Source organism: Hippopotamus amphibius, chromosome 7, assembly GCF_030028045.1.
Source record: "Hippopotamus amphibius kiboko isolate mHipAmp2 chromosome 7, mHipAmp2.hap2, whole genome shotgun sequence".
In the NCBI taxonomy this organism is placed as follows: Eukaryota; Metazoa; Chordata; class Mammalia; order Artiodactyla; family Hippopotamidae; genus Hippopotamus; species Hippopotamus amphibius.
The window spans coordinates 91,219,270-91,246,885 of NC_080192.1; the positions used below are offsets into that span (position 1 = coordinate 91,219,270).

The following is a 27,616-nucleotide window of genomic DNA, read 5'->3' on the forward strand; positions in this document are numbered from 1 at the left end:
TATAAAGAAGTCTAGAATATTGGTATAAAACATGAAGCAAATGATGTTAGGTAGACTACTTTGCATTATAATTTATTTTTCATTTGTTTTTATTTTTTAAAATGCCTATTTCTACAGAAAAAGAATACGGCATTTCAAGAGTAAATACAAGATATTCTGATTTAGTTTCTATTACATATTAAAACACACCAAAACATCCACAAACTTTTATTGAACAGCTACAACATTCTTTCATTCCATTCAAATGTCAAGTCCCTGATCATTTACCTCTGAAGTATCCCGAGTCCATTTCTCTTTATCATTTGCAGTCACTGCCCTAGTTCAAGCTCTTTACTCAGTGCTTGCACTTCTTGCTTGTGCTAACATCACATCAAGTCTCCTTGTCTTCCTTCACTTCACCGCCTCCTAAGTTATTTTTTTACATTTCCCTATATAAAGCTTCTAATGCTGCTCCAATATAAACAAAACATAGCAGTAAAGGCTCTTCATAAACCAGTTTAGTGGTTTCCAACCTCATCTCCCACCTTCATACACCAAAATCTTCACCCTATACATACAATCTTTGATCCAATCACTGAGACCTACTCAAAAATGCTGTTTTGTTTACCACAGCCTCAGCAATGTCCTATCCCACCCCTCTTTCTGCTTGAACTATTGGAACCAATCCCTATCAGTTCAAAGATTACCTATAATCATCTGATAAATCACCACTAGACTCTAAGGTCCATGGATACAGATAACTACCTAACACAGTTCTAACAGTCTATGATTAAAATGACTACAGAAGTCTCTAGTAGCAGGAAGAATCAATGATATTTCAACTGTCAGTCATTAATGAATAATCTCAGAAATGGTTCCAAATAGTTTACTATAAGAAGTGAGACTTGAAATCTAATGTACTTACTAAAAATGCTACCTGTTGAGTCACTTAAATAGATTCACCCCAAAAATTGTTTAATTCCATTCTCTATAAGATATCATATTACATGATTTTTAAAAATTAAAATCTATACAATTAGGTAAACAATTTTAAACAGAATCCACTTTCATCCTCTAAAAAGCTTCAGGTAGCCAGCAGCTTGGCACATTAGCTTATTAATGGCTTTCAAAATCCCAAGAAAATCTCAACAGTAACTTTAGTCGTCACTTCACATGACTTCATCTGATCAAATACCATAACATACTTCTAAATGAACCACAGAATCATGGAATTTGGGAAGAGGAACCAGAAACTATTTAGCTAAACTGGGAAAGAAAATGACCATATTTTGGAAGCAAAGCCATCCAAACAATATATTTAACCAAGCCCTGGGGTGGGGTGGGGAGACTAATACAGAACAGGGAGCACTAAAGCAAAGGCTGCCAGGAAAATAAACACTGTCACCTATATACTCAACTTAAAAAAAAAAAAAAAGGACAACTTTGAAAGCTGCAATGACTATAATCTACCTAGTTCCAACAATTAAAATTCATAAGGATCTGGCTTTAAGTCCTTTCTAGGTGTATCTGCAATTGGAAACATTTCTATTTCCTTTAAGTCTGTGTTAAAAGAAAGCAGTAAAATAAAATTTGGAGATAAAGGGCAGAAGTAGAATTTAAAAACAGAGGTTATATAAATTTGGTAGGTAATTATTTCATTGGTCATTTTATAAACTATATTAATATAAAATTTTATAAACAAGATGACATAAGAACACAGATGCAGTATAATTTATGCAACTTCATATTCCTAAAAAGAGCTGTGAATGTTTGATTTTTTTAAAGTTATAATTGAAACTTAATGTTTAGGAACCTTTCATTATGTTATCAGCCACCCCTAATTTCTCTCTCAAAGTGGCTCTCTAGCATATGGCTAGAGCTTTTGAGTGCTTTTGCATGTTGCTGGGCTTGGAAATGTTCCCTGTGATTCCTCAGCCTTTTAAGTGAAGCCTCCCCTTCCTTCGGTATATACCATGGTCATCAGTGAGGAATGCTGGGTAGTGGGAAGGACAAGAGTCAAAACAGGAGTATACATAGCTTCTGCCTGAACCCCGAATATGCTCTAAACAAGGTTTCCTTCTTATAGGCTAAGATCACGTTCTTATTCACAACTATTTTAAAGATTCAGATGAATCTTCAAGCAATATTAAATAATGATATAGTCCTAAGTTTACAAAAGCTAAGATGTTAAATACGAAGGCATAAAATTCTGAGAGAAGAAAAGGTAAAATACTTAAGAAAGGAAACTGATTACATTTCTTTAAAAAGACATCACACAGAAAGAGAAAAACAAATACCATATGCTAACACATATATACGGAATCTAGAAAACTGGTACTGATGAATCTAGTGGCAGGGCAGGAATAAAGACACAGACCTAGAGGACAGACTTGAGGACAGGGTGGGGAAGGGGAGGTGGGACATAGTGAGAGAGTAGCACTGATGTATATACACTACCAAACGTAAAATGGATGGCTACTGGGAAGCTGCTGCATAGGACAGGGAGATCAACTCGATGCTCTGTGATGACCTAGGGGATGGGATAGGGCGGGTGGGAGGGAAGCTAAAGAGGGAGAGGATAAGGGGATATATGCATACATACAGCTGATTCACTTTGTTGTACAGCAGAAACTAACACAACATTGTAAAGCAGTTATACTCCAATAGAGATGTATTAAAAAAAAAACAATATCAATAAACCAAAGTCAAAAAAAAACATTCAGTCTGAGTATTTTTTCCTCAGCTGAAACCACTTAATATTTAAATGATAGGTGGTTAAATATTAGGCATTTAGCAAATCTATCCACAAAGAAAGTGAACCAATCTGTGTGGTCCATGAACATCTTTTTCTTTTCCTAAAAATGTTCATACAGAAGATCCATAACTAAGAGCAAAAATGACATCCCAAGAAATCTGATGTTTGCTTCTATAACTCACATCTAAATGAGTATTACTCCTTGAGTAAGTTTTCTAAAAAACTATGTCAAACTATATACACGCCAACTAAAATGCCACACATACAAGAAGTCCAAAATGTAGTTTCTTAAAAGTCATAAAGTAGGCAAAAATCTATCAATAGTAATAAAAAAGGAGGAGACACAATATTTGGAATGAAAACAATGATATAAGTACACATAAAACTTTTGAAAAATAATAGAACACTATAAATACTTTATTCCAGTATATTTGTAAATATGGCCAAACTTGATAATTATCTTAAAGAACATACACCAAACTGACTTTAAAAAAAGCATGTATGTTTACGTGTATGTATGGCCTGTTTAAAAAGTATTTAATTATAAAAAGAAAAGGAGACTGAATTAGACCTATAGTGTTTTAAAAAAATAATCATTAAAAAATCTTTCCAATTCCTCCCCAAACCAGACTCAAAAGTAATTAAATACTCAAATGTATGTAATATTCAAACTCTTCCTGAGATGAAAAAAGATGAAAGGCTCAGATTCCTTCAATGAGGCTAGTTTAACTTTGATTCTAAAAGCAGACAAGGGTGGGAAAAAATACCGGCAAACTCAAACCCACAGTGAATAAAAGATACAAGCTACCTATATGAGAGGCACATATAAGGTATGTGCCTTTTCACATATCCATGGGATTATAAACATGAACTTAAATAGAATATGCTGTATTCTTAGAAGTGGTGTAAAGGATGTATCATCCCTGAAGGAATGGAACTAAAACACAAATCAATTTTCTATAGCTTTCTCTTGGACTTGTCATTAAATATTAAAGATTGATGTGGACCAAAAAAAAGAGCTCCTCTTATTTTGTGTTTTTTTAATCTAGAAAGCATTTTTTTAAAAAAGCAAAATGAGTTGTGGAAAAGCTGTTGCAGTATTTTACAGCTATTTTACAAGTACGTTTATAATTTCATGGGAAGAAAAACAATCACAACTCAGAAATTTCACTGTGCACTCAAAAAGATACAATCACCCAAAGCTGTATTATTTTGAGAATACTAAATGGCAAAAATTACATATCTTTCGCAATTTACACATGATTACAGAACTACTCTCTCAAATATCCAAGAACCGAAGAGTAAGTTTTTATTAAAATGAAAGAAAAGCATTGACAGCTATGAATTCACCCTGAGGACATAACTAACCACTGGTGATACAGTCATTTACAAAGAACATCTTCATTTTGCCTTTATAATGCATTTTCTCCCTGCTGATACCAGACTTAGATTAAATTTAGATGACACACAAAAAAACTAACATCATCTCCTCATGAGCTAATATTATTTCCTCATGCACTATTTCCAAGAACTGCTAAGAGCTAGGGCCTTTTCTAAAGGGAGATATTAGATGGGAAGAAAAGACAAATTCATCCAATTTAGAAGTCCAAATTAGTTATTGCCCTAATTGCATTCATCTATCATTGTCAAAGCTACTTTTTTTATCTAATTAGATTTCTTATTTTAGGGAAAGCAAAAAAAAAAAAATTTAATTACTTAAACATACTATGGAGTATATAGCATATGGAAGGGATAATCAAAACAAAATATCTGCTATATTTATTTACATAACTTTATAAAGTTTTTTAAACTAAAACTTCTCTCTCAATACTTTATTACAGTTGTATATATAACTTGCTTTAGCAGATCAAATAATTTGTGATTGACTAGAATAGAGAATAAGTGATATTTAGCACACATTATGATAAAATGAATAAACTATAAGTTATCTGTCCATCTCATACCCATTATTTCTGATCTTAAACTTCCAATAACAAAGTCAGTGTTAGAATTGCTCTAAATTTCTCTAAATTGCACCTTGAAGGTGCAGCTACAATAAGAGGCTGATTAAGTAAATAAATCTATTTCAAGGGGATAGGTATTTTATTGAAACTATATTAATATAAACAAGAAATCAAGCATTACATAAAGCAAAGAACCTATGCATATATCACTAAGTCCAAGAAGCAGCTTTCCTTCAACTCATATAATGTGAATTCAATGATTCTTGGAATAAAATTCAAAACCCGATTAAATATTTTTCTAAAAAACCAGTCAAATTCTAGTATTAGAACTGCACATTTCCTTAAGAAAACATTTTTTATGCCTTCCAATGTTTGGTAGTTTGGCATTACAGAAATAACTGCGGTACACCGTACTATTCTTTACCCTTTTTTCATGTTATAAATGTTCCATAGTAATTTTTCAGAGACATAATACATGTAAGATATTAGGTGTGGACCCACCACCCAGTTTAAGAATATCACCATTACCTTTGGTGTTCCCTGAGAGTCTTTCCCTATCCACTCTCTTCTCAGTTCCCCTCAGATGTAATTATGCTGATTTTATGTTTATTGCTTCCTTGACTTTCTTTATGGTTTCGCCACCCATGTTTATGACCCTGAATATATTGTTTATTTTGTAGGATTGTGAATCTTGCATAAATGGAGCCATGCTGTATATATTCTTCCAATGCTTGCTTTCATCATTCTATATTATGTTTCTGATTTTAATCCATGTTTTTTCAGCTTTCACGGTAATGTATATTCACTGTTGTACTCTATTTAATGAATATATCACAATATATTTACTGATTTTACTGTTGATGGAAATTTATGTTTGTTCTAGTGTTTTGCTATCATATAAACAATTTTGCTCTTTGGGCTCTTGTATGTATCTATTGGTACCTGTGTGTGCGTGAGCTCTAGCTTGGAGGGAATATAAGTCTTCATCTTTAGGAAACAATATCAAGCTATTTTCCCAAGTGGCTGTACCATTTAAGCTCCAAACACAGTTCATAACTATTCCACTTGTTCTACAGCCTCACACTTGAAAATGCTAAACTTTTCATTTTTGTCAATCTGTTGGGTGTGGAATGGCATCTCACTGTGGTTTCGTTTATTTCTCCATCTAATAAGAAGGCTGAGCCACCTGATTTTCATGTTTACTAACCAGTTAGATATCCACTTCTGCAATGCGCCACTCAAGTCTTCAGCCCATTTTTCTACTGGATTATCTTCTTCTCACTGATTGAAAGCATTTGCTATAAATTTTGGATATCATTCCTCTGTCAATTATCTGTGTTTAAAGTATCTTCTCCCTGTTGTATTTTTCATTTTCATTATAATGTCTTGATCAGCAAAGGTTCTTAATTTTAATGTAATTGGCTTTTCTTCAGTCTTTTACAGTTTCTGCTTTTTATACCTTATTTAAAAACCTTTCCCTACTCCGAGGTCATAAAGGTTTTTTCCTACATTATCTTATGTTTTATAGTTTTGAATTTCACATTAATCTATCTGGAATTGATTTTTGTGTATGGTTTGAGGTAGGGCTCTAATATTTATTTATTATTTACTTACTTACTTATTTTCCCAAACAAACAACAAACTGTCCCAGTACCATTTACTGATAAAAAGTTCTCTTCTCCATTGACAGGCAATGCCAGCTATGGCCCAAATCAAATTCCCACATACATAAGCCTGAATCTAAGATTGCTTTCAGTTCTAAAGCTCTATTCAACCAAAGGCACTAAAACGTCTGTGAAGATAAATCAACAGTTAGTTTTAACTTCGAGAATTTTTTTTTAAAGAAGAGAACACAAAATGGCAAAAGAATCCTGACTTGGAAAATGTGATGGGGAAAAAAAAATACTGCATAGGGTTCAAAGAACCTGAGTTCTAATTCCCAGCTAACAACTTGCTGACTACGTAGACAATCCAAGTTGTCAAAAATAACAGTACCAAGAAAAGGTAAAAACACTTACCTTTTTCCTATGTGTATAAGGTCACATACTAAAAGTTCATAAAATTATACTAAATAATATTTAAAAGATAAATATAAACAAAGGTATAACTTCAATAACATTATCATCCCAAATTTTAGTTTCACGTCTATAATCTAATGTGAAATTTTTGCTCTAACTTCTAATTTTGTATCTACCACAGTTTGGGTCTCCAAAGACACCTGCTGACTTTCACAAACAAATCTAATTAAAGACCAAGTAAGGTAAATAATGTTTTCTAAAAGGTGTCTTCTTTGATTGAACATTGTTAAACACCCATACAAAAATCTGAACCACTTCATAAAGGATTAAGTTTAATCTGAAGAAAGAATTTTCCATTAATAAGATCACCTTTAAGTATACTTATTTTATATTATCAATACTCTTTTAAATAGTCGTAGGAGTTCAAAATATACCCGAATACTTTTCATCCAAGTATGGACACAGCTCCAATTAAGCATCTTTATTAAGCCAATTTGGAAAATATTCTAGGTATAGAAATCTATCAAAGCAAGCCTATAACACTTAAGTAACTTTGGTTGCTAACCCATCTCCCAAAAACCAACCATTACACAGTTATGGACTTTCTTATAGAATTTTATTTATAATATCCACTCATGAACAAAATCATAATGTACATATGAACTGGTTGTCTCCTTTCATAAAGATTCTAACTACGTAAATATAGCATTGCCCCATGGGAAAAAAAGTAGCATAAATAGTTTAAATCTTTATCTTCCAGTTATCTTCTGGCAATAAGAAAAACATATTCCAACATCAATTTCCTATTTTCATAACCTTAAAAATAAACCCCTCCATCAGGAGCTGGAAAAAGGTGAGAGAGAAAATGTTAAAATAAATGATTAATAACATATTTACCGGCTTGATTCGAAGCTGACCACCCACCACTTCAAGAATAGCATGTCTTCTGGATACTCTCTTATCTGTTATCTACAGGGGAAAAAAATTAAAATTTCAAACACAGCCACCTCCCTAAAAAACAACAATTAACAACAACAACAAACCCCACAGCAATGCTTCTGAAATTAGTAGGTTATATATGAAATCTATTATTCAACAACAACTGTATATTGAAGTGACTGTCCTCACTGAACAAATAACAAAACAACTCAGAGATTAAGGGACCTGCCCAAAGTCACAGAAAAATAAACATCAAAGCAGAGACTCAAGCTTGGAAGCTAACAGATCCCAAAACCTTTCATGATGGTTTCCATTCAAGACAGATATTTAGTGGGGATTTTTAGCAATAAAATTCATAAAATGAGAAAAAAAATCTATATAATATATACTTATCAGGAAACATTTCAAATGCAGATAATATACAGTGTGCTATAAAGACAAAAGGTCTTAAAAGCAGCAGTCTGGTAAACATAAAAGGTATGACCACAAGCTTTGGGGTCAAGTAGACCCATGTCAGGCAGACCTGCATTTGAGCTCAGGGCCATCAGCAGTAGTTAAGAGAACAGGAAGGCAGGAGGGGTAGCAGTGAAGATCAAATATTTACAGCAAAGAAAATGTTTTAAAAGATATATTTGCTTCCTGTTTTGAGCCAACATTGTTCTACTTACGCCCACAATCACTTCTGCACATCCATGTTTTAAAACCGCTCGCACTTTAAATGCTGAAATTGCCAATCAAGCCTTCCCTGCATGGCTATTAACAGAACAGTTAAGATTACCTTTGTAATTTGTGGCTTATGTAATGAAAACATTTTAATCACCAACTTTACTTAGCACCATAATTATTTGGCCTATCTCTTCATTACCTTAGCATCTATCACTTCATCTCTGACCTCATCCACATCAGGACCAAAATTATGAGTAAAAGCAGACTGTAGCAAAGCCTAAATTCAATTAAACCCATTAGTTCTGCAAAAACTTGCAAAAAATATGAAATTTCCAGGAATCAGTACTCATTTTTTTTAACCAAAGAGCAATTCTACTTAAGGCTGTGACTATATAAAAACAGTAACATCCAGCATCACAGTGGAATAAACTCCACATATGTGAATATTCCACAAAGCTACAGTTAACTTTTAGAACATTTCCTAAAATAAAGTATCTTAAAGGTAGCCTATTTAAAATATATCCACTGGGCTTCCTAGGTGGCTCAGTGGTTAAGAATCCGCCTGTCAATGCAGGGGACATAGGTTTGATCCCTGCTCCAGGAAGATCCCACATGCCATGGAGCAACTAAGCTCGTGCGCCACAACTATTGAGCCTGCGCTTTAGAGCCTGTGAGCCACAACTATCGAGCCCATGTGCTGCAACTACTGAAGCCCACGATCCTAGAGCCCGTGCTCTGCAGCAAGAGAAGCCACGGCAATGAGGAGCCAGCGCACCACAATGGAGAGTAGCCCCCACTCACCGCAACTAAAAGAAAGCCCACGCACAGCAAAAAAGACCCAACACAGCCAATAAAATAAATAAATAAATAAATAAAATAATCAATAATCTAAGAGACCTTTAAAAAAAATAAAAGTAAAAAAAATAAAAATAAAAAAAAATATTAAAATATATCCACTATTAGCCACAATAGCTATTTCAGAAAATTAAATATAAACTAGTAGCCTATTCAATCCAAAAAGAGAGAACAGAAATTTGGAGGTTCCTATATTCTTCCCATAATGTGCCCAAAACAGCAGTTATCTGATCATCCACTTTATGATTTGCATATATTTTATCATTTGCATAGAACTTTCACTTAAATGTTGAGCTTCACCATGACTCTATCATAGCTATTATTCACATTTTACATATTTGGAAATTGAAAGTCCAGAGAATTTAAGTTGCTTGCAAGGTCACTCTTCGAGCAGGTAGTATTTCAAATCCATACTTATTAACAAAAATAAATATGTGAGAACAAGTCATATATTACACTACACCTACATGTAATCATTCAGAAGAAGTTTCAAGAACTGCAAATTATTCTGTGGTGAGGAGTAAGAAGTTTCTATTTATAACTTAGGCAGTAGTATCTCATTGTTAACTGCAATGATACAAATTGATTTTCTAACCAACAGAGTAACAAACTGTCAAATATAAAACCATGACATATAAGGATGGTTCTTGTAATACTCCAGCTCCGATTTCTTTCTTTTTCAAACCATATTTTTGCAGGAAGCAATAATATAAAAGTATAAAGTGACCTCTAGTGGACACGTTTCTACAACAGTGTAATTTCACTACAAACTGTGCATTTCTATAGTAAGCACAAAAGTGTTTTAAACAGTCTTTGAAATTAATATCATTCAGGCATTTAACCATAACTGTCCCTTTTAAACCACACCTCTAAATAATGAATAAGTTACAAAATAATAATTTATGCTTTTTCAGTGGAAAGCTTAAATGGTTTAACAAATTATCATTAAAGCTTATTTTAATTTCAGGATGGGGGTGGTGAGGAGCAGGTGAGGTCACAAACAGATCCTAAAGATCTGATGACTTGCTTTATGTAACAGCAATCACTGCTCCTTGGGCAGAATAAATATTCATACATTAGTATTAACATACTAACTGCAATGGTAATTATTTATCAAGACCAAGGTACTGTTCTATATTTATCACATATATCTTTTTTCATCTTCACAAAACCTGTGGAAGATACTACTATCTTTATTTTACAGGTGAGAAATGGAAATGCAGAGAAATTTAGCAACTACTTAAAGTTACACAGCCAATAAGCGGCGGGACCAGGATTGTGATTCTAAAGGCACCTTCCCTCTTAATACTGTACTGCTTCCCTCATAATCATTATGTGAAACATCATTTTTAGATGATTTAACATCAGCTTAATTGTCTAAACTAAAACATACTAAAAAACTGGAAATAAGGCAGAATGGCTATTTATTAAGCAAGCAGACATTCTGAGAAAACTCAAGCCCTAAATAAAGCTCCAAGAGGCCTTCAGGCTTTCATGCGGTCCTGTTTATTCTAAGACCACAGCCAAGTCTAACAAGATGAGTCATGTGAATTCCCAGTTGTCTATTCACAGCAGACGATAAAGTGCATAGGGTTTGGTAGGCAGTGCATTGACAATGATGTTAGTCTGCAAGTGGAAAGAGAAAGGCTATAGAAAAGTGAAGAAATGTAAGGACTCAAAGGAGTACACTGGCTAGAGGCTACTGGGAGTAGGACAAATGGCATAACATCCTTCTAAAGGTATTAAAGGCTTATCTGAGTTAACTTATTGCTTACCAAGAGTCACCAGGTTTAAATGAAAACTTCATTTGAAAACCAGACATTTCGCATCTTAGCCACAAAAATAGCTAAAATAAAGGAATTCCAGTGTCCCACCAAATAATTGTAGCCACCTAACTTCTAATCACACCACACATCCTTCAAAAAACCAGAGATCAACAAACAGCAAATAAAACCACCTGTATTTCACATCTAGAGTACAACTAGGAGACAGATTACCACTGACTTTCATTTACCTGTAAGGGGAAAGAAAGGCCAAATGCAGATGAAGCTTCAGGACCTATGCTGGAACAGAAGTCAAGTGGCAACTGGGAGGAAGAGAGAAGACAGACGGGAAGTGATAACCACAAAAAAATCACACCTTGAGTGGGAAAGAGGTCCAGCAAAACTGGAAATAATTTGGGCATCAATATAATAATAATAATGGAATATAACATACTCAATACAAAAATAATCCATGAGTTCATACTGAACTCAAGAAAGGGATTGGGGTCAGGGCTGGGAGGAAAAGCCTTTCTTTATAAAAGAATGACGGCTAACAGAAGAAATGATGGAATCAGAAAATTACAATTTTGTAACTACTAACATAATAACTGACTCAGTAAAGTATCAATGGATGTTAATTTTCAGGTGAAAGCTTGATGAGAAGCAGAATATCATTGAAGTCTCAAAGCATCACTCACAGATTACTCACAAAAAGAACAGCACCTTTACCGGAGAAGTCTGATAGACACTCCCTTCCCCAAGTGATCACACTTATAACCACCACCAACAGAACCAACAGAGAGAGCCGAGCCTCCTGACATGCTGCTCTGGGTTCACATCACTGATGGAATATTCTTGCCCAAAGAGTTTAACCTGAATCTAATTATGCGGAAACAATCCGACGAATCAAAATTGTGGGCATTCTATGAAACAACTTGCCTGGACTCCTAAAACCTTTAATGCCATGAAAGACAGTTCTCGATTAAAGAAGATAATATATATTTGATTGGATGCTAAATTTTTTTAGTGCTGAAAAGGGCACTATTTGAAAGTTGGATAAAACTGAATATGGAATGTTAAATTCTACTGCACAATTACAAATTTCTCAAGTATAATTTATATAATTTATATATATAATGTATGTAGAAATGTCCTTGCTTTTAGCTGATACATGTTGATCTATTTAGGGATGAAGTGTCATAATGCATGCAATCTACTTTCAAATGGGTTCAGAAGAAAGGAAAACACACACCCACACACACACACCCACACACCCACACACCCACCAGAGAGAGAGAGAGAGAGAGGGAGAGAGAGAATAAATGCGGCAAAATGTTAACCGTTAACTAATCTAAGTTAAGGATACATAGGTGTTCACCGCACTAGTCTTTCAACTCTTCTGCTCTGAAATTTTTCAAAATGAAAACTTGAAAAAAAATAGTTAAAATTTCAAAAATGTTGGTACATTTTTAGTTGGTACTATAAGGGCTATGATCAGGTTATGGAACATGTAGTGTACATGATTGCTAAATAACATGATAACTGAAGTGTGATTTAATTTACAGCTGTTCCAGTGAAATTAATAGCCCCCTTTCTATTTATATGCTGTTTTAAAAAATTTCTTTGATTTAGACTAAGCACCACAAACTGATAGCCAACACACCACAAATCACTCAGTATCTTTTTTTAATTTTTACTTTGAAGGGTATACGTACCCTCCATCACCCAGAGCCCCCAGCACTCCCTACAATCTGCCACTTAGTCTGCTTCACCCTTTACTGCATACCTGGCCTCTGCAGGCATTTGAATTTGTAACTCATGATTTAAACTATGCCTATACTTTTTAGATGCTAATTCTTCACACATGACACTGTGTACCAGATGCTATGAGTTGCTTAATAAATATCTATTCATTTCCTCTTTCATAACACTATTACTTCAATTTTATTTAGGGTAAGAATATACCCAGTTAAAAATATCCAAACAGCCAGAATTCCTCATAGCTATGGACAGCCAAGACACAGTTCTAGCTCAGTACATAAGAAAGAGTGTATATTAATTATGTTTTCTAGTTTCTGTATCTGATGCTTTGATATCTAAGATTGCTGACTAGGGAAAGACTATACCCCTCCCAAGGTTGCAGGATTCTAAAGCAGTAAATGACTCACCAGCAAGTGCACCTTTCATATGCAAACAAACCCATCCAAAGCCACACCCCCAATCCCGGCTTTACCTAGTTCTTACACTGCCCTAATCAGACAACTAGGGGTGGTCCCTATAGCCCAGGACCCCATAAAATTATTTAAACTAGACCATTCTCTATCAGTTCACCCTGCCTTGCCCATTCATTCCCTCAAAAAACACAATAAAGGCTTTCCTGCAGTTCCCCTTTATCTGCCTTCTGCCTTCCACCAACCTCCGGTGGCCTTGTGTGGCATGGTGTGTCCTTATTTCCCTCCGGAACTGTGAGTAATTATCTTTTCAATGACACCATCTCCTGGTCCTCTGGCCTCACTGTACCTAACAAAACAACAAAACTACACTTCAAAACAAAGTGGAGCTCCTGGGAAGATTAGTGTTTTCCTGATGAAAAGGAACAGGCTCAACTGGCCGACACCTGTTTCCCTCTGCTCTTCTTTTCTCTCTGCTTACGTGTAACAACTCAAGGTACAGCAGCCATCTGATGAGTACAGAAGTGAAAGCCATATGCAAAGGATGACCAAGGAGGAGCACAGAAAAGTCTGTTCCTAGAGCAGCTGCGCCAGCCCTGAACCGAATGCCCCTGAGATTCTGTTACAGAAGAAACACTACTCCTCCTAATTTGTTTAAGCTGCTGTTGAGTAAGTTTCTGTTACTTGCAGCCTACGCAATTATGATTAACACACACTCACAACTGTTAGTATTGATACTGGGCACTAATAGCAAATTCATGTATGCTCAGCCAGTCAGAGAAGGAATATTAGAAAACAGAAAAGCTACTAAATTGAGCATTCAAGTACAAGAACCTTCAATATTAAAAGAACTGCAGAGCATACAGCAGAAGCTTAGAAAATAAATGCTGAAGAATACACAAGCTGAAGAATGATGCTGCAATCACTCCTATCCTTTGTAAGCCATAGCTACAATGACAGCAATCTTTCTTCAGGTACTACAGAAAAAAACCCTTTCTACTTGAATTCTTCAGACTGTGCCTTGAATGGGGACAGGGCTCTCTGCTTTTATATCACTTTTGTGTTGATACAATGCGGATCCCTTATCTTTGAGTTTCTAGCTTTGAATTAGATATTTCATGTATTATGATGTATGTACAAGTTTTCTCCATTTTTAAGACATGGAGTTTGTGGTAGAAGAAAAGACATGAAAACATAAAATAACTGTTTGTGATTTGTTTGCCAATATTTTTGGCATTTACCGAAGTCAAACAAAATGAAGATTTTCTTATGCTACCAGCAGAAATGCTTAGATGTTCTCTTACCTATTTATTATTTCCAAAATTCTAAAAATAAAAAACAAACCTGAGTAAAGTAAAAGTAGAAAAGCTACCTGACTTTTCATTTCATTTTTATCCATATATAATATTTACTAAAAAACCAACATCAGTTAATTTTTCTGACGTTTTCCTTAGAGAGATTTCTGAATAGCATAGAAAAGAATAATATATCTCATGAATTCAATGTTCCCATTTAGCCTGGTTCCTATAAATGGAAGAACACAGAGGAGGCAAAATTTGCTTCTTTCTTTCAGAATAAACTATGTAACAACCCAAGGGCTAAGATGATAAAAACACTCTTGTACAGTGTCATTTACAGTGCTTTCACACAAGATGCTCTCGTTTGCTCTATCAACAACCGACAAATTCAAACTTCAAACTTTCATGGTAGAGAAAAATAGAAAATCGTCTGCTATGGGATTTGAGCCTGTGTTGTGAGAAAATGTGTAAACCTAAAGAAGCACGGGATCTATCTGAGGCATAATTTGCATAAAATTCTTTCCTCAAACTAATATCGTGTGGCAAGTAAGTGAAATCTAAAATTAAGACCCAAATTGAAGACAGGCTGGTTACTGTAAACCAGCTGACAAACCATAAACTTCTCTTACCTAGAGTGCTTCCCAGTATCGGGTCCAGCACACACTCCAGAGCTCAGACACCAACACTAAGACTGCCATACTGTCAGTGGACCTTATTTCTCAATAGCGCAAAAAGCTAGTTGATACAAGATGTTTAATATCATTGCACTTGCAATGTCTCAAAGTCCAATTTCTGATACTAAGAAAGGACAAGTTTGAGGAAATGGACTTGATTTTGGCCAGAGCCTCTCTAGGCAGACTCCAATTTATGAACGCTCTCTCTTTATAAGGTTATTTATATACTGGATGTGGTCTTTGAAACTTATGAATATACTTTCTCATGAGTAATGGTGTAAATAAGAGGTAGGTTATCAGGCTACCTCACAAACACCTACAGAATCCACAATATTAATGAAATATGGACCATTTAAACTTTTAAAAGTAAAATCCAATACTTTCTGAGCTCCTAATTCAAGGTTGCTAAATTGTTAGCCAACATAATGGAATTGCACTGACTTGTCATTGAAATTTCAACTCACTCAACCCGTCTGGCTTGCAATTCTGCTTGCACAGTGAATGCTATACAAATGTGAGAACGCCACCTCACCTTTAATATATTATGATACAGGTGACATAGTCAGTAAAAACATAAGCACAGCTTAGTAAGATAAAACTGGGTCTAAATCCCCACTTGGGACTTTGGTAAATGAAGATTTCTGAATACTTACTTAGTAAAGGCCAACAGACATTTCTTAAAGACCTATTCTGTGCCAAGCATTCTACTTAGTGTGTCTAGAAATGGTTTTCAAATCTACTTTCTTAACAGAATCATCTTCAGAGCTCTTAAAAATACAGATACCCAGAAACCACCTACAGAATCAAACTACCAGAGAAAGGAGTTTGGAAAGAGGTCTGAAGGCATGTGAGAAGATGGCATATTCACACTGAGTAGTACATGGGAGATGATAATTTAAAGATACTGATTTAGAAATAAATAAATACATATGAAAAGCAATTCACTACACACCTATTAGAATGGCCAAAATCCAAAACACTGACAACACCAAATGCTGACGAGGATATGGAAGAACAGGAACTCTCATCCACTGATGGTGGAATGAAAAATGGTACACCCACTTTCTTACAACACTAAACACACTCTTGCCATACTATCCAGCAATTGTACTCCTCATTATTTACACAAAAGAACTGAAAACTTATGTTCACACAAAAACCTGCATGTGGATGTTTATAATAGCTTTATTCATAATTGCCAAAATGTGGAAGTAACCTAGATATCCTTCAGTAGGCAAATGGATAAATTGTGGAACATCCAGACTATGGAATATTACTCATCACTAAAAAGCCATAAAAAGACATGGAGGAATGTTAAATACATACTACTAAATGAAAGAAGCCAATCTGAAAAAAAGTCTCTATATACATACTGCATAATTCCAACTATATGATATTCTGGAAGAGGTAAAACTATGCAGATGGTTAAAAAGTTCAGTAGTTGCTAGGAGTTGGGAGGGGAAGCAAAGATGAACAGACAGAACATTAAGGATTTGTAGGGCAGTTCTCTAACACTACCATGTGGATACATGTTGTTACACATTTGTCAAAATTCATAGAATGTACACCAAGAGGGAACCCTAGTGTAAACTGTGGGCTTTGGGTGATAATGGCATGCCAATTCATCAAATGTACCACTGTGGTTGGGGATGTTGACAGAAGGGAGATTGTGCATGTGTGGGGACAGAGGGTACATGAGAACTCTGTATTTGCTGCTCAATTCTGCTATGAACTTAATAAAATAAAGCCTATTTTTTTAAAAAAAAGAAAGAAAACTAGTACATACTGTAAAAGCAATGTCTATAAAAGTTAAACAGAATCACTGATGTAATGTGATCATCCCACAAGTCCACTCAGCACTTATCCAACTATCCAATGTGCCTTACACTTTCCAACCTTAGAGCCTTAAATCATACATGCATTTAGCCTGAAGGGCGCTTCCCTTCCTACCACCCACTCTTCATCTACCAAAATTCTAACTCTTCCAGCACTTCAAAGTCGGCTCAATATGTCAGTGAGTTCACGAGGCCTTCTCTGACCCTAAATTCCTCCCATCTAACTATCGTATACATTCATTAACTATTTTCTGAATTTACTAATTAGTCAACAAAATAGAAAAAAATGCTAAGGCAATCCATCATGAATGTTGCTCCTTAAGCTTTAGCAGTTGGTAGCACTGCCTCTTTACTATATTTATATTCACTTCAAAACTCTACACTGTCCTTTTTACACCTAAGTTGCAAGTAGGCTCTTTATGAGGGTTGGAAGAGTGAGGCTGAGATGCAGAAAAGGAAGAGATCATGTGTTGAAGGCCTACTATGTGTCAGGAATTGTACTAGGCTCAATAATTGAGGGAGCGGCAAAAACCCCGAAGCTAGGAGTGCTTGGCACATCCCTATGGACAAATCTTGTTGGACCAGGTAGGACTAGCATTCCAGACAGCAACAAGTAGGCACAAGTAGGCACACCGCAGAGTTGCCAGGCCTGGGAGCGGTTACTTTGTATAAACTTTGTGGGACACTTTCAACAGTCTTACAAGTAGTGAACTGATGCCTAGTGAAGAGCACTAGAGCCCAGGACTATCCCCACCCCCACCTGGTGGCCCTTTCTCTTTTTAATTAGAGCAGTAGCTTCAATTACATCTGCCTTTAGGAAATCTCACTAGATACCTGGTGCTGTCCTATTTCCTTGGAGGAAAACAGATCATAAAGGAACTCATCCTATAATCTTTGCTACCAAAACAGAATAAGGAAAATTTGAAATCAGAAAGCACAGTTTTCATTTAAGAGCATAATCAGGTTTAATTAAAGAAAAACCATAAAGCAAATAATTGGGCCTAATGGTATTATTCTGTTGTTTGAGATGCTGCAAAATCTTTCTTAACTAATTTTTTTTATTTAAGACACTTGTAGATTCATGATTAAAAGATACATTACAGAAAGATCTCTTGTACTCTTTACTGCTTCCTCCGGCAGTAACATGTTGCAAAACTACAGTACAGTATCACAACCAGATATTGATATTGACACAGTCAAGATACAAAACAAATCCCTCAATGCTGTTTTACAGGCATACCCAATTCCCTCCTGCTCCCTTTATCTCTTTGTTAAGCCCTGGCTACCACTAAGTTGGTCCCCACCTTTATAATTTTGTCATTTCAATAACATTATGTAAATGAAATCATACGGTATGTGACCTTTGGAATTGTCTGTTTTTCACCCAGGATAACTTCTTGGAGATTCACCCTGCTGTAAAACCTTTTACAGAATTACAACTTAGTAAACAAAGACCTTGGGTTCCCTGATGATTCACACTAAAGCAAAGGGCACAAGAAAATGAAATTTCACTGTGCTCTGTTATCTACAAGTGTTCTCTATAAGGGTTTTCCTGCCACTGTAAAGACATAAAGACATTCCCACTGCTAAACTGTTCTACCACAAAGAATGTTTTACACAAGGTTGTGGCCATGAAGATTTGTGAGACCTGTCTCCAAAAGACATGGCTAGTTAAGAGAGTTCAAAAATCATCCTGATTACTATTAATCACTTCAGACAGACACGAATTTACAACAAACTCCCTGAGTTTTCTTAGAACTAAGTCTGCTCTCTCACACATTAAAAAACCAAACAAAACAAACAAGCAAAAAAACCAACCAACTCAATGGAATTGCTGTTCTTTGAAACAGTAGCCCTCATGTGAGTTTAAACGGCGGAAAAGAAACAACTGTATGCTCCAGCCAGCGGAAAAGAAACACCTGTCAGCTCCAATATCTTGAAAACCACAAGGTAATTTGTTTGTTCTTCAAAGTTTTCCTTCAACACATCTAGTATCATTTATAACCACTTCTAATAACCTACCAAACTTGGCAACAGAGTCTCACCACTGAATAACGATTCAAAAAGCAAAAGCTGAATCCTGACCAGATAATTGACTTGCTATTCCTTACCATTTTAAAAAAGAGAAACCAAATAGGCTCGTCTCACATTTGCAAACCTATAACACAAAGATCAAGCTACAAATAATGAAAGTGTCTGTAACCCAAAGCCAAGTTTAAAAAACAGAGGCCTAAAATTCATCAATCACTTAACCCGATCCACAGCACTGTGTTAGTGATACAAATTTGTTAAGGAAATGAAAACTCATTAGTAACCAGACACCGATTTCTAGATGAAGCACATACTCTGTTATGTTTCTAACAGAGATAAAGTGTGTGGGGGGGGGGGGAATAGGGGGAGGGAGGGGAGGAGGGAGGAAAGGAGGAAGGAAGGAAGGAAGGAAGGCAAGAAGGAGGGAGGGAGGAAAAGAGAGGAAGGAAACTTCCCAGGCAGTTCCTTCAAAGCTCTCTATAGGTTAATAAACTATGGAGAAAAAAAACATTTAAGTAAAAAACAAAAACAAAACAGCAAATGAACTTGAACTTTCTCAATAACTTTACCATATATATATATACACATATAGGTACACACACATAAAATGCACACCCCTTTAGAACTGACTTCCCCATCACCATCTTGAACCACCACTCCTTCTCCTGCTTGGAGAGGGGTCCTAAAATGGTTCCATTTAGACACTGGAGGTTAACCAGGGTAACAGACCACATTCCTTACTCACTGGTATTGGCGCACTGACACACGTCTGTCTGCATGGTCCAAGTGAAAACTAGAGCGCAAAGACCCATTCATCTCTGTGTGCCCCACAGTGCTAACGGTATGCACGACGAGCTGCACAAAGTGGGCACTGAACAAGATATGCTGAATGCTGAGAAAACAATATATATGTATTTAGAGAGAGAGCGATGAAATTCCAGAATGTTACAGCCAAGTTTTCTAACTCCTAAACATTCCAGAGGAAGAAATACATAGCCCAGTGGCAGTCTGTCCAAAAGCTTGTGTGTGCCCTTTAGATAGCCAATCCACAGCTCAATTTTCTCATCTGAACAATAAAGGTCAGAAGAGCACCAACTCATAGGGTGTGGAAAGGATTAAAGAAGTTGGTATAGCTAAAATCCTTAGACCAATGCCTGGAACACTACACACTACAGAAGGGTGAGCCACTGGTGTTACTGAAAAAGACTATTACAATAAAAGTAAAGCCCACGCAATACCACCAAGGAGCCAAAGCGTAAAAGAAATTATTCTAGAAAAGCTAAGATCAGCGGTTGGCAAACTTTTTCTGTAAAGGGCCAGAAACTACTGTAAATATCGTGGCTTAACAAGCCAAGAGGCAATATCCCCAACCCTTACAGCAATTATTCTCCCTGAAAGGCTTAATATGGGGTTTTTGTTTGCATTTTAAAACTTGAGAAGCATTTAGTATGTGGGTCCGAAAAGAAGCAGGCTGGATTTGGAGTCAGGGCCACAGTCTGTCGACCCCCGGTTAGATTATAATGATGAAAACCTACGTCAGTGCCTATTAAAAGCAAACAGAAGGAGACTTCTGTGAGCTGGTTCAAGGTGACTGAAAAACGTGCCGGCCCCAAACTTCTAAAATCCAGACAGGCCTGGCCGGCGTGGTGGGGAATCGGGGCAGGACCCGGAGCAGGGCCTCAGGAGCCGCCTGGGACCTCGCGGCTCTCCGGGGCCGACGAGCCCCCGCCACACTTACTCCCAGCAGCGGCCCGCGGCCGATCACCGTCTCCCCGGGCGCCAGGGCCACCCGGGGGCCGCCGTCCTGCGGCTGCAGCTCGAAGCCCCCGGACATGGCGGCGAGGATTAGACCCCTTGGCAAGGAGCCGGACCCCGCAGCCGTTTCCGCCTTCCATGGACAGGCGGGGGCCTGCAGAGGCCCCGGGAAAACACAGGGGGAGGTGGAGCAAACAGCGCCCCGAGCGTGACCGGACAGCGCGGAGGGGGGCCCCGGCGCGGATATCGAGTCCCGCCCCTCCACTCCAACCAGTGACGCACTCAGGGATTCCCTCTTCACGCCGACTCCAAACTATTGTTTAAAAGCCCGGGTTAATTTACCCCCCCTAGTCTTTCTCACCCCCCCTCCTGCCTCAGAGGACGCCGGTCCTTGTAGTCCTTTGCGCCTTCCCTTCTCCTCGTTTGCTGAGCTGAGACGCCCCTGGGAAAACTACCAATCCCAAGAGGTAACGCGCGCTCCTCTCTGCGCCTGCGCGAAATCCGAGTCGGCAAGGCGGGGCCAGAATGGGCGGGGCGCGAGGGACTTGAGGGAAGGATTCGAATTCTGCAGGATTTAAATCGCAGAAGGAGAGAGAGCTGCAGCAGGGGAGGTAGGAGGGTCTTTCCTCCCGGCTGACGTAGGGAGGGCGTGCTCGGGGGCGCGGCCCTGGCGCTGGCACAGCGTCGGCTCAGCGGGCCGGAGCTGCGGTGACAGTCAGTGCTGGTGGTGGTTGTTGTTTACTTGTCAGTGCCCTGTGTGGTTTGGGCTCCGGCAGCTGCCGTGTGCGCGCGGCACGCCAGGAGGGTGGCCCAGATGGGACGTGGGGACATTCCTTCCGACCTGCGGCCTCCGCAGGGGGTGGGGGCTCCCCGAGAGCCGGGCATCTGCGTCGCCTTCCGATCCCTCAACTCCGTGTGACACCTGAAAGAGGGGTGATATTTCACCTAACTGGAGAGGTAATTCAGCAGATTTGGTTCAGAAAGAAGAAGGTGCAGAAGAGGATAGGTTTCTAGGCATCCAGGCAAAACTGGACTTAGAAGGAGAAAAATACCTAGGGGGATTTTAGGAACCTCACCAAGGCACCCCCGTCTGTTAATTCAAAAGCTTTCATCTGCCTCCTGTGGAGTAACTGTAAAGGGAGGACACATTATATCCCTGCTGAGATCTTGGGAGAAGTAACAAATATGCATTTAAATGCACAGTAACTTTCCCCTAATATGAGATAGAGTAGTTTGGTTTTGGTTTATATCGATGGGGGCGGGAGGGAGGGGTGGCAGAAACTTGACTCATGAACTTGTTTTTATCAGTTTGCTTTCTTGCTTCCCCAAACTCTCAAGAGGAAGTCCTCTGTTGAACTCAGACATTAAAATTCTAACCACTATCGCTAATTTGGAGCAGAAACAACCAAATGAATGGGAGCGTCTGTGGTCTTGGCAAGTCCAGAAACATATAGGTGAGTAACACATCTGGAAAGGGGAATTTGTCATTAACTGAGCTGGAAGAAGTATTTAGCTGTATCTGAAACCCGTCCTGTGCCGCCAACCCTCATTATAAAAGGAAGTGCAAAATGGAATAAACTGATTTTAAGTAAATATGAACTGTCTCTATATGCCAAAATAGCTCCATGCTTTCAACTGATTTCAGATGCCTACACCATGTACCTTAGATAAATCAGCTGAAACTGGACTTTAAATCTTTAGTCATGTGCTATACCTAGATAAGTTATAAACATTGTTTATAGTTGTTAGTCACTGTTGCTTGATGACCTCAGTGACTGTTATCTTAATTCATAATTAACTGTGCATGTTGGGTAGCTTCCAAAAGCCATTTTTAAAAGACTACTCTTATTGAATATTTGAGATTTTGTCAGTATAACCCAGACCTCAACCTCTTGTCTCTTTCAGATAGTATTTGTATCAAATGTGAGCACCTACCCATCATGTACAAGTAGGTAAACAATTCTTTTATAAACTACTGAAAGTTCATCAGGTTTATGATTAAGTCACAAATTGTAGGTGAAGAACTTAATGACAAGGCAGTGGTTCCCACAGACAAGTATTCAAGAGTTGAATAGAATTGAAACATACATTTTCAAAAGTATTTTCAATGAATATTTGAAACTGAATGTATTCTCACAATAGTCATTTCTACTACTAAAAATAAATTATAGTCTGTGAAAAATCACCTCTTTTTTTAGATAATGTTCTTTGAGATTAAAAAAAAATTTAGAAACACACCCATTTACCAAAAATATCTAAAAAGAAAAAAGAAAGTAACATGTGTTGGATACCTTCTGCATGCAATTCAGTTGTGGGGCTACATGTTTTACACATTATCCTTGTTCATCCTTGTAAGAACACACACCAGAGAAGCATCATTGGCCCCATTTTACAGATTAAGAAGCTCAAGTCAAGAAAGTTAAAGTCCTTTAAATCATACCCAGAAAGTACCTGGCTCAGAATAGGATCTATAGTCTGAGTATTTTTAACCTTTGCCTTTTAGGTTACATATGAGGATAATTCACTAAAACATCAAGCTATGAAGAAAAATTCCAAGAGGAGCCACAATTCAAGAGTTTATGACCTAGAATTGAACTCTGTGGATGTTGAGAAGGGAAAAAAAGAGAGTAAACACAACTTTGTTGAAGTGCTGCCTCCAGAAGTTACTTTTAAAATTTTCAGTCAGCTGGACATCCAGAGTTTGTGCAGGGCTTCAGTGACGTGCAGGAGCTGGAATCACACAATAAGACACAGCGACACCTTGTGGAAACCTCATTGCCTGACTGTGAGAGCTGTGTGCCAAAGAGAGATAGATGATGATCTAGAGAGTGGTTATCCCTGGAGGGTAAGTTTAACCTTTGTAGTCTGCAGTGTTCTTGACAATATGGTGGTCAGTGTGAGCCTACCTCTACCTTCTGTTTGGAAAAGGGAGGATTTTATATACGGAATGACATACAGAGTGTGTTGGCTTTGGGAGGTAAAGTCAAATTATTATTCTTTTCCTGCAAACCATGCTATCTCCCATCCATCCTTTTATATTTGGGGGCATCTACCTCTGTTAACCACTATGGCTGCTTCATTTCACTCCACCTTATCCAAAACCCTCAGCAAACTCTGTGACTCATTCTGTTCTGTATGTGTGCGTGTACACAGACACACACACACATTTACCAGTTTATGTATATATCAATGTAAATGCTTAATCTTTTCAGCCCTGTCAATCAGCTTCTCTAGTTTCAAACAAACTCACTCACCAACCACCGACTACCTTATTTAATAATGGTGGTTGACCTCTTTCAGGTAATACTACTGAGGAATTACCAGAAGAGTAAAGTGAAACATGAATGGCTGAGTGGCAGATACAGCAATATATGTTCTCCTGTCAGCCTGCCAGAAAAAGTCATGTACCCGATGGATGCAGACACATGGGGGGAAATTCTAGAAGCAGAACTGGAGAGATAAGCAGAAACATCACACACAGATCTCCTGACTTTGAGAGTTTAAAATGATTCTTAGTTTATAAAAGGTATATCTCTAGCCGTCCATTCTTTTGTTTGCTTTTCTACTATTTAACATTTAAAAGAAAAGTAGAAAATATTATAAAAATAAAACTTTGGTTTTATTTTGCACTTTAGTTTTAAAAAATACATTTTTGGTTTTATTGTGATGTGAAAAAATCATGAAATGTTATTTATATAAAAATACTATACTGATAAAGTGATTTCAAAATGTATTTCATGCATTTGTTAGTCTGTTGCAGTACTTCAGTGATAAGAGAGTTTGATTGGTATTTTCTGCTTAATGATAATTTGGAAATTCAGGAAACCATTGGAAGAAACTGACTTAGAGATTTATTAATTAGTAGACATAACTAGGCTCATGGGAAGACTCCCTAAATGAAATTAATAGGAATATATTTAAATGTATAATAAATTTATATTTCAATAACTTTAAATTTTCCTTATCAGTGCAATCAGATTGAATTGTCAAACACTGAAACCATTTTGTGTTAAACTTGTGGTTTAATTTAAAATGAATCCAACCAGAGGGCTAAAACTTGTGAGATTAAGATTCACATTACTTGCCTACAAACCTAGAATTGCTCTCAGGGGCTGAAAATATATGGAAAGTTTTCAGAACACATAACACCCATCAGAACCTCCACGCTATTTTTCTTGGGAAAACGTACCTTCTTTCTGACAGCCTTATAGCACCATCTAGTGTACTCCTTGTAGATAACCAAGACAAAGGACCAGCTCCTTTCTGTTTTCTCCACATTTAAAAGAAAGGAAAATCTTATTTTCAAGAAACCTATATACTTGAATTTGTTGAAGTTTATAGCTTTATAAAAATCTTTAGCTTTTATTCTCTTTTTTCTTAAAAGTAGATGATATAGTATTCACTATTCCAGATTGTTCATTCTGAATCTGTGATCAGCACCATCAGTGAAGTGTCTATAAAACATTTTAGTTAGTATGGGATTTTCTTCTTAAATTTTGCTCTATAGCATGAAAAATCAGTCCAGGAAATGAGTATTCTCCGAATAGGCAAACGTCAGAAAGATGCCCCACTCTATACAAATTCCCTTTGTTGGATCAAGTAGGTGATAATTGATTGTCTCCTACTTTCTTCTTGGGGTTGGAAGGAGCCTTGAAGACCAAACAGTCCAGTCTCTAGGACTATTCAATCATCCCTGCTATAGGAATGTTCTTCTTCTCACCCACCATTAATTCTTTTCTTGGCAAATTCTTTTGTAAAATTTATCATCCTGACCTGGAAACCACACCTAACTTCTACCATTCTGGATTAAGTGACCCCCTTAAGGTTCCCGTAGTTCTTTGTACATACTGTTCTCAAAGCTGCATATTACATTAAATTGTCTGGTTTATTTGTCTGTCTCCCCCTTTAGGCTGTGAGCTTCTTAATGGCAGGGTCCATTTATTTATTTTTGTGTTCCCAAACTTGGAACATAGTAGGTATTCCATAAAGTTTTGCTAAATTATTTGTGTATATTATTTATTTTAATCCTACCCAGAATGTAAAATAAAAATATTTTAACATATTGTTAGTGGATAAGATTGTATTGAAATGCAATGTACAACCCATAAGATATATGGGATGCTTAATATGAATGTTAATATATGAAGAATTATTCTTGTTTTCTCAAAAGCTGTAAGAGAAAAATAGGAAAGTTGAAATATTTTTTAAACTTTTTGAATAAACACTTGAAAATAAACTTCACCAGAAAGTATTACTTATTTTTAATTATTGGGTCATCCCAATCAGTCTTAAGTATTATTTCGTTCTATGAATAATCTTTAGTTTGGTTTTTTAGTATTATACCATTTAAATAATCCTTTGTATATAAGTTATAAACTATGATCAGAGTCTACACAGAAAGGAAAGTTTTGGGACTTAATGATCAATTTATGGAATGGGCTTAGACTGAATTGTACATTTATCAGACCAAGTCATTAGCATCTGAGAATGTGTGTGGGTGGAGTAGAATGAAAGGAAGGAGTGCTTTGACTCAGAGATAAAATAACGTTACTGTATACACAGTTTGTAAAAGGAGGTTATTGGGAATAGCGAATTAAGGAATTTCCAATGTTGTTTAATGTTTGATCAGCTCAAGATCTAGTTTGTGTTTGTTTGTTTGTTTGTTTGTTTTAGAAACCTTTCTTTAGTTGCTTCTAGTTTATAACCCAATCTTATACCAGGATAATCATTAATAAAATCTATGGGAATTAAACTTTAGACTTTAGAATAGTCATGTATAGAAGCCTAATTTAAAAAATATACCCCTAACCACTTTAATTTAAAAAATATACCCCAAACCACTTTGTTTTGACTTTACATAATATCTTCTCTCCAAAACTTCAAATGCTCTAATAAAACTAGCAAAATGAGTAGTAGCACTAGGAAATGGCTTGGGAAGAATACATATAAGATGGAAGATCACACATTTTTATTTAAAGTTGAGTTGAAAGAACAAAACCATCAAATGGATGAAATTAGGTCAACAATGGACAAAGTTGATTAATTATAATAGCCAACATTTATTGAATGCCTGCTCTGCCTCAAGCATTGTGCTTATGTGGGGGTACTATTACTCTATATCCATTTTATGCATGAGGGAACTGAAAGTTAGGGAGTGATCTTATCTATCTAGTTTAACCCCACTCCTCAGCACCTATAAGAGTATGTAAAATATAGTAGGTACTCATTAAATTTCTATTTTGAACAAATTAAAAACTAATCTAAGAAAAAGTAATTCAAATGAAAGAGCCAAGAATGTTCCTTCAACTCTTTATTTTGAAACATTTCAAACCCACAGAAAAGTAAAAATATATGACAAAATATATGTGTAGCCTTCACCTAGATATACCAGTTGTTAACATTTCCACATTTATTTTATTATTTATTTTTGCTGAAGCATTTGAAAATAAGTTGTAGACATGATACTTCACTCCTAAATACTTCAGCATGAGCATGCATCTTCTAAGAATAAGTAGTCTCCTAAATACAATTTCATTAGCACATCTAAATTTTTTATATTAATTTAATAGTATCATCCAATTTACAGTCTCTATTTAAATTTACCCAATGGTCCAAAAAATATCTTTTATAGATTTTTTTCCCAATTCAAGATCTAGACAAGGTTTACATATGCATATTTTTTTTTATGTTCCTTTAATCTCTTTTAACCAGAAGTATCTCCCTGCTTTTCATTTTGTTGTTTCAGGATATTGACTTGGTTTTTTTTTTTTTAAAGAATTCAGGCTGGTTAGCTTATAGAATGTTCTGTAATTGATTTGTCTGATTGTCCCTTCATGATTTGATTCAGGCAAAACATATTCAGCAACCAGACTACATAGGTGATGTAATATACTTCTTATTGTACCACATTAAG

At 36.5% G+C, this 27,616-nt stretch overlaps 2 protein-coding genes across 3 annotated transcripts in view; one reads left to right on the plus strand and one right to left on the minus strand.

The window, feature by feature from the left end:
* The window catches only part of APLF (aprataxin and PNKP like factor), an 89,633-nt gene extending 68,654 nt beyond the window's left edge, over positions 1-20,979 (minus strand). For both annotated transcript variants that reach the window (XM_057742687.1, XM_057742688.1), the window contains exons 1-2: positions 20,687-20,979; positions 7,614-7,685 (exon numbers count right to left, since the gene is read on the minus strand). In XM_057742687.1, coding sequence (XP_057598670.1) covers positions 7,614-7,685; positions 20,687-20,782 — 168 coding nt within the window. In that variant the 5' untranslated portion in view covers positions 20,783-20,979. The remainder of the gene's footprint in view (positions 1-7,613; positions 7,686-20,686) is intronic.
* A 347-nt stretch (positions 20,980-21,326) lies between these two features.
* On the plus strand, positions 21,327-25,933 carry FBXO48 (F-box protein 48). The gene is made up of 5 exons (XM_057740504.1): positions 21,327-21,660; positions 22,042-22,157; positions 22,609-22,651; positions 23,207-23,548; positions 24,004-25,933. The coding sequence occupies exons 4-5, from the start codon at positions 23,243-23,245 to the stop codon at positions 24,163-24,165; spliced, it is 468 nt and encodes a 155-aa protein (XP_057596487.1). The 5' UTR covers positions 21,327-21,660; positions 22,042-22,157; positions 22,609-22,651; positions 23,207-23,242; the 3' UTR covers positions 24,166-25,933.
* Positions 25,934-27,616: the final 1,683 nt, after the last annotated feature.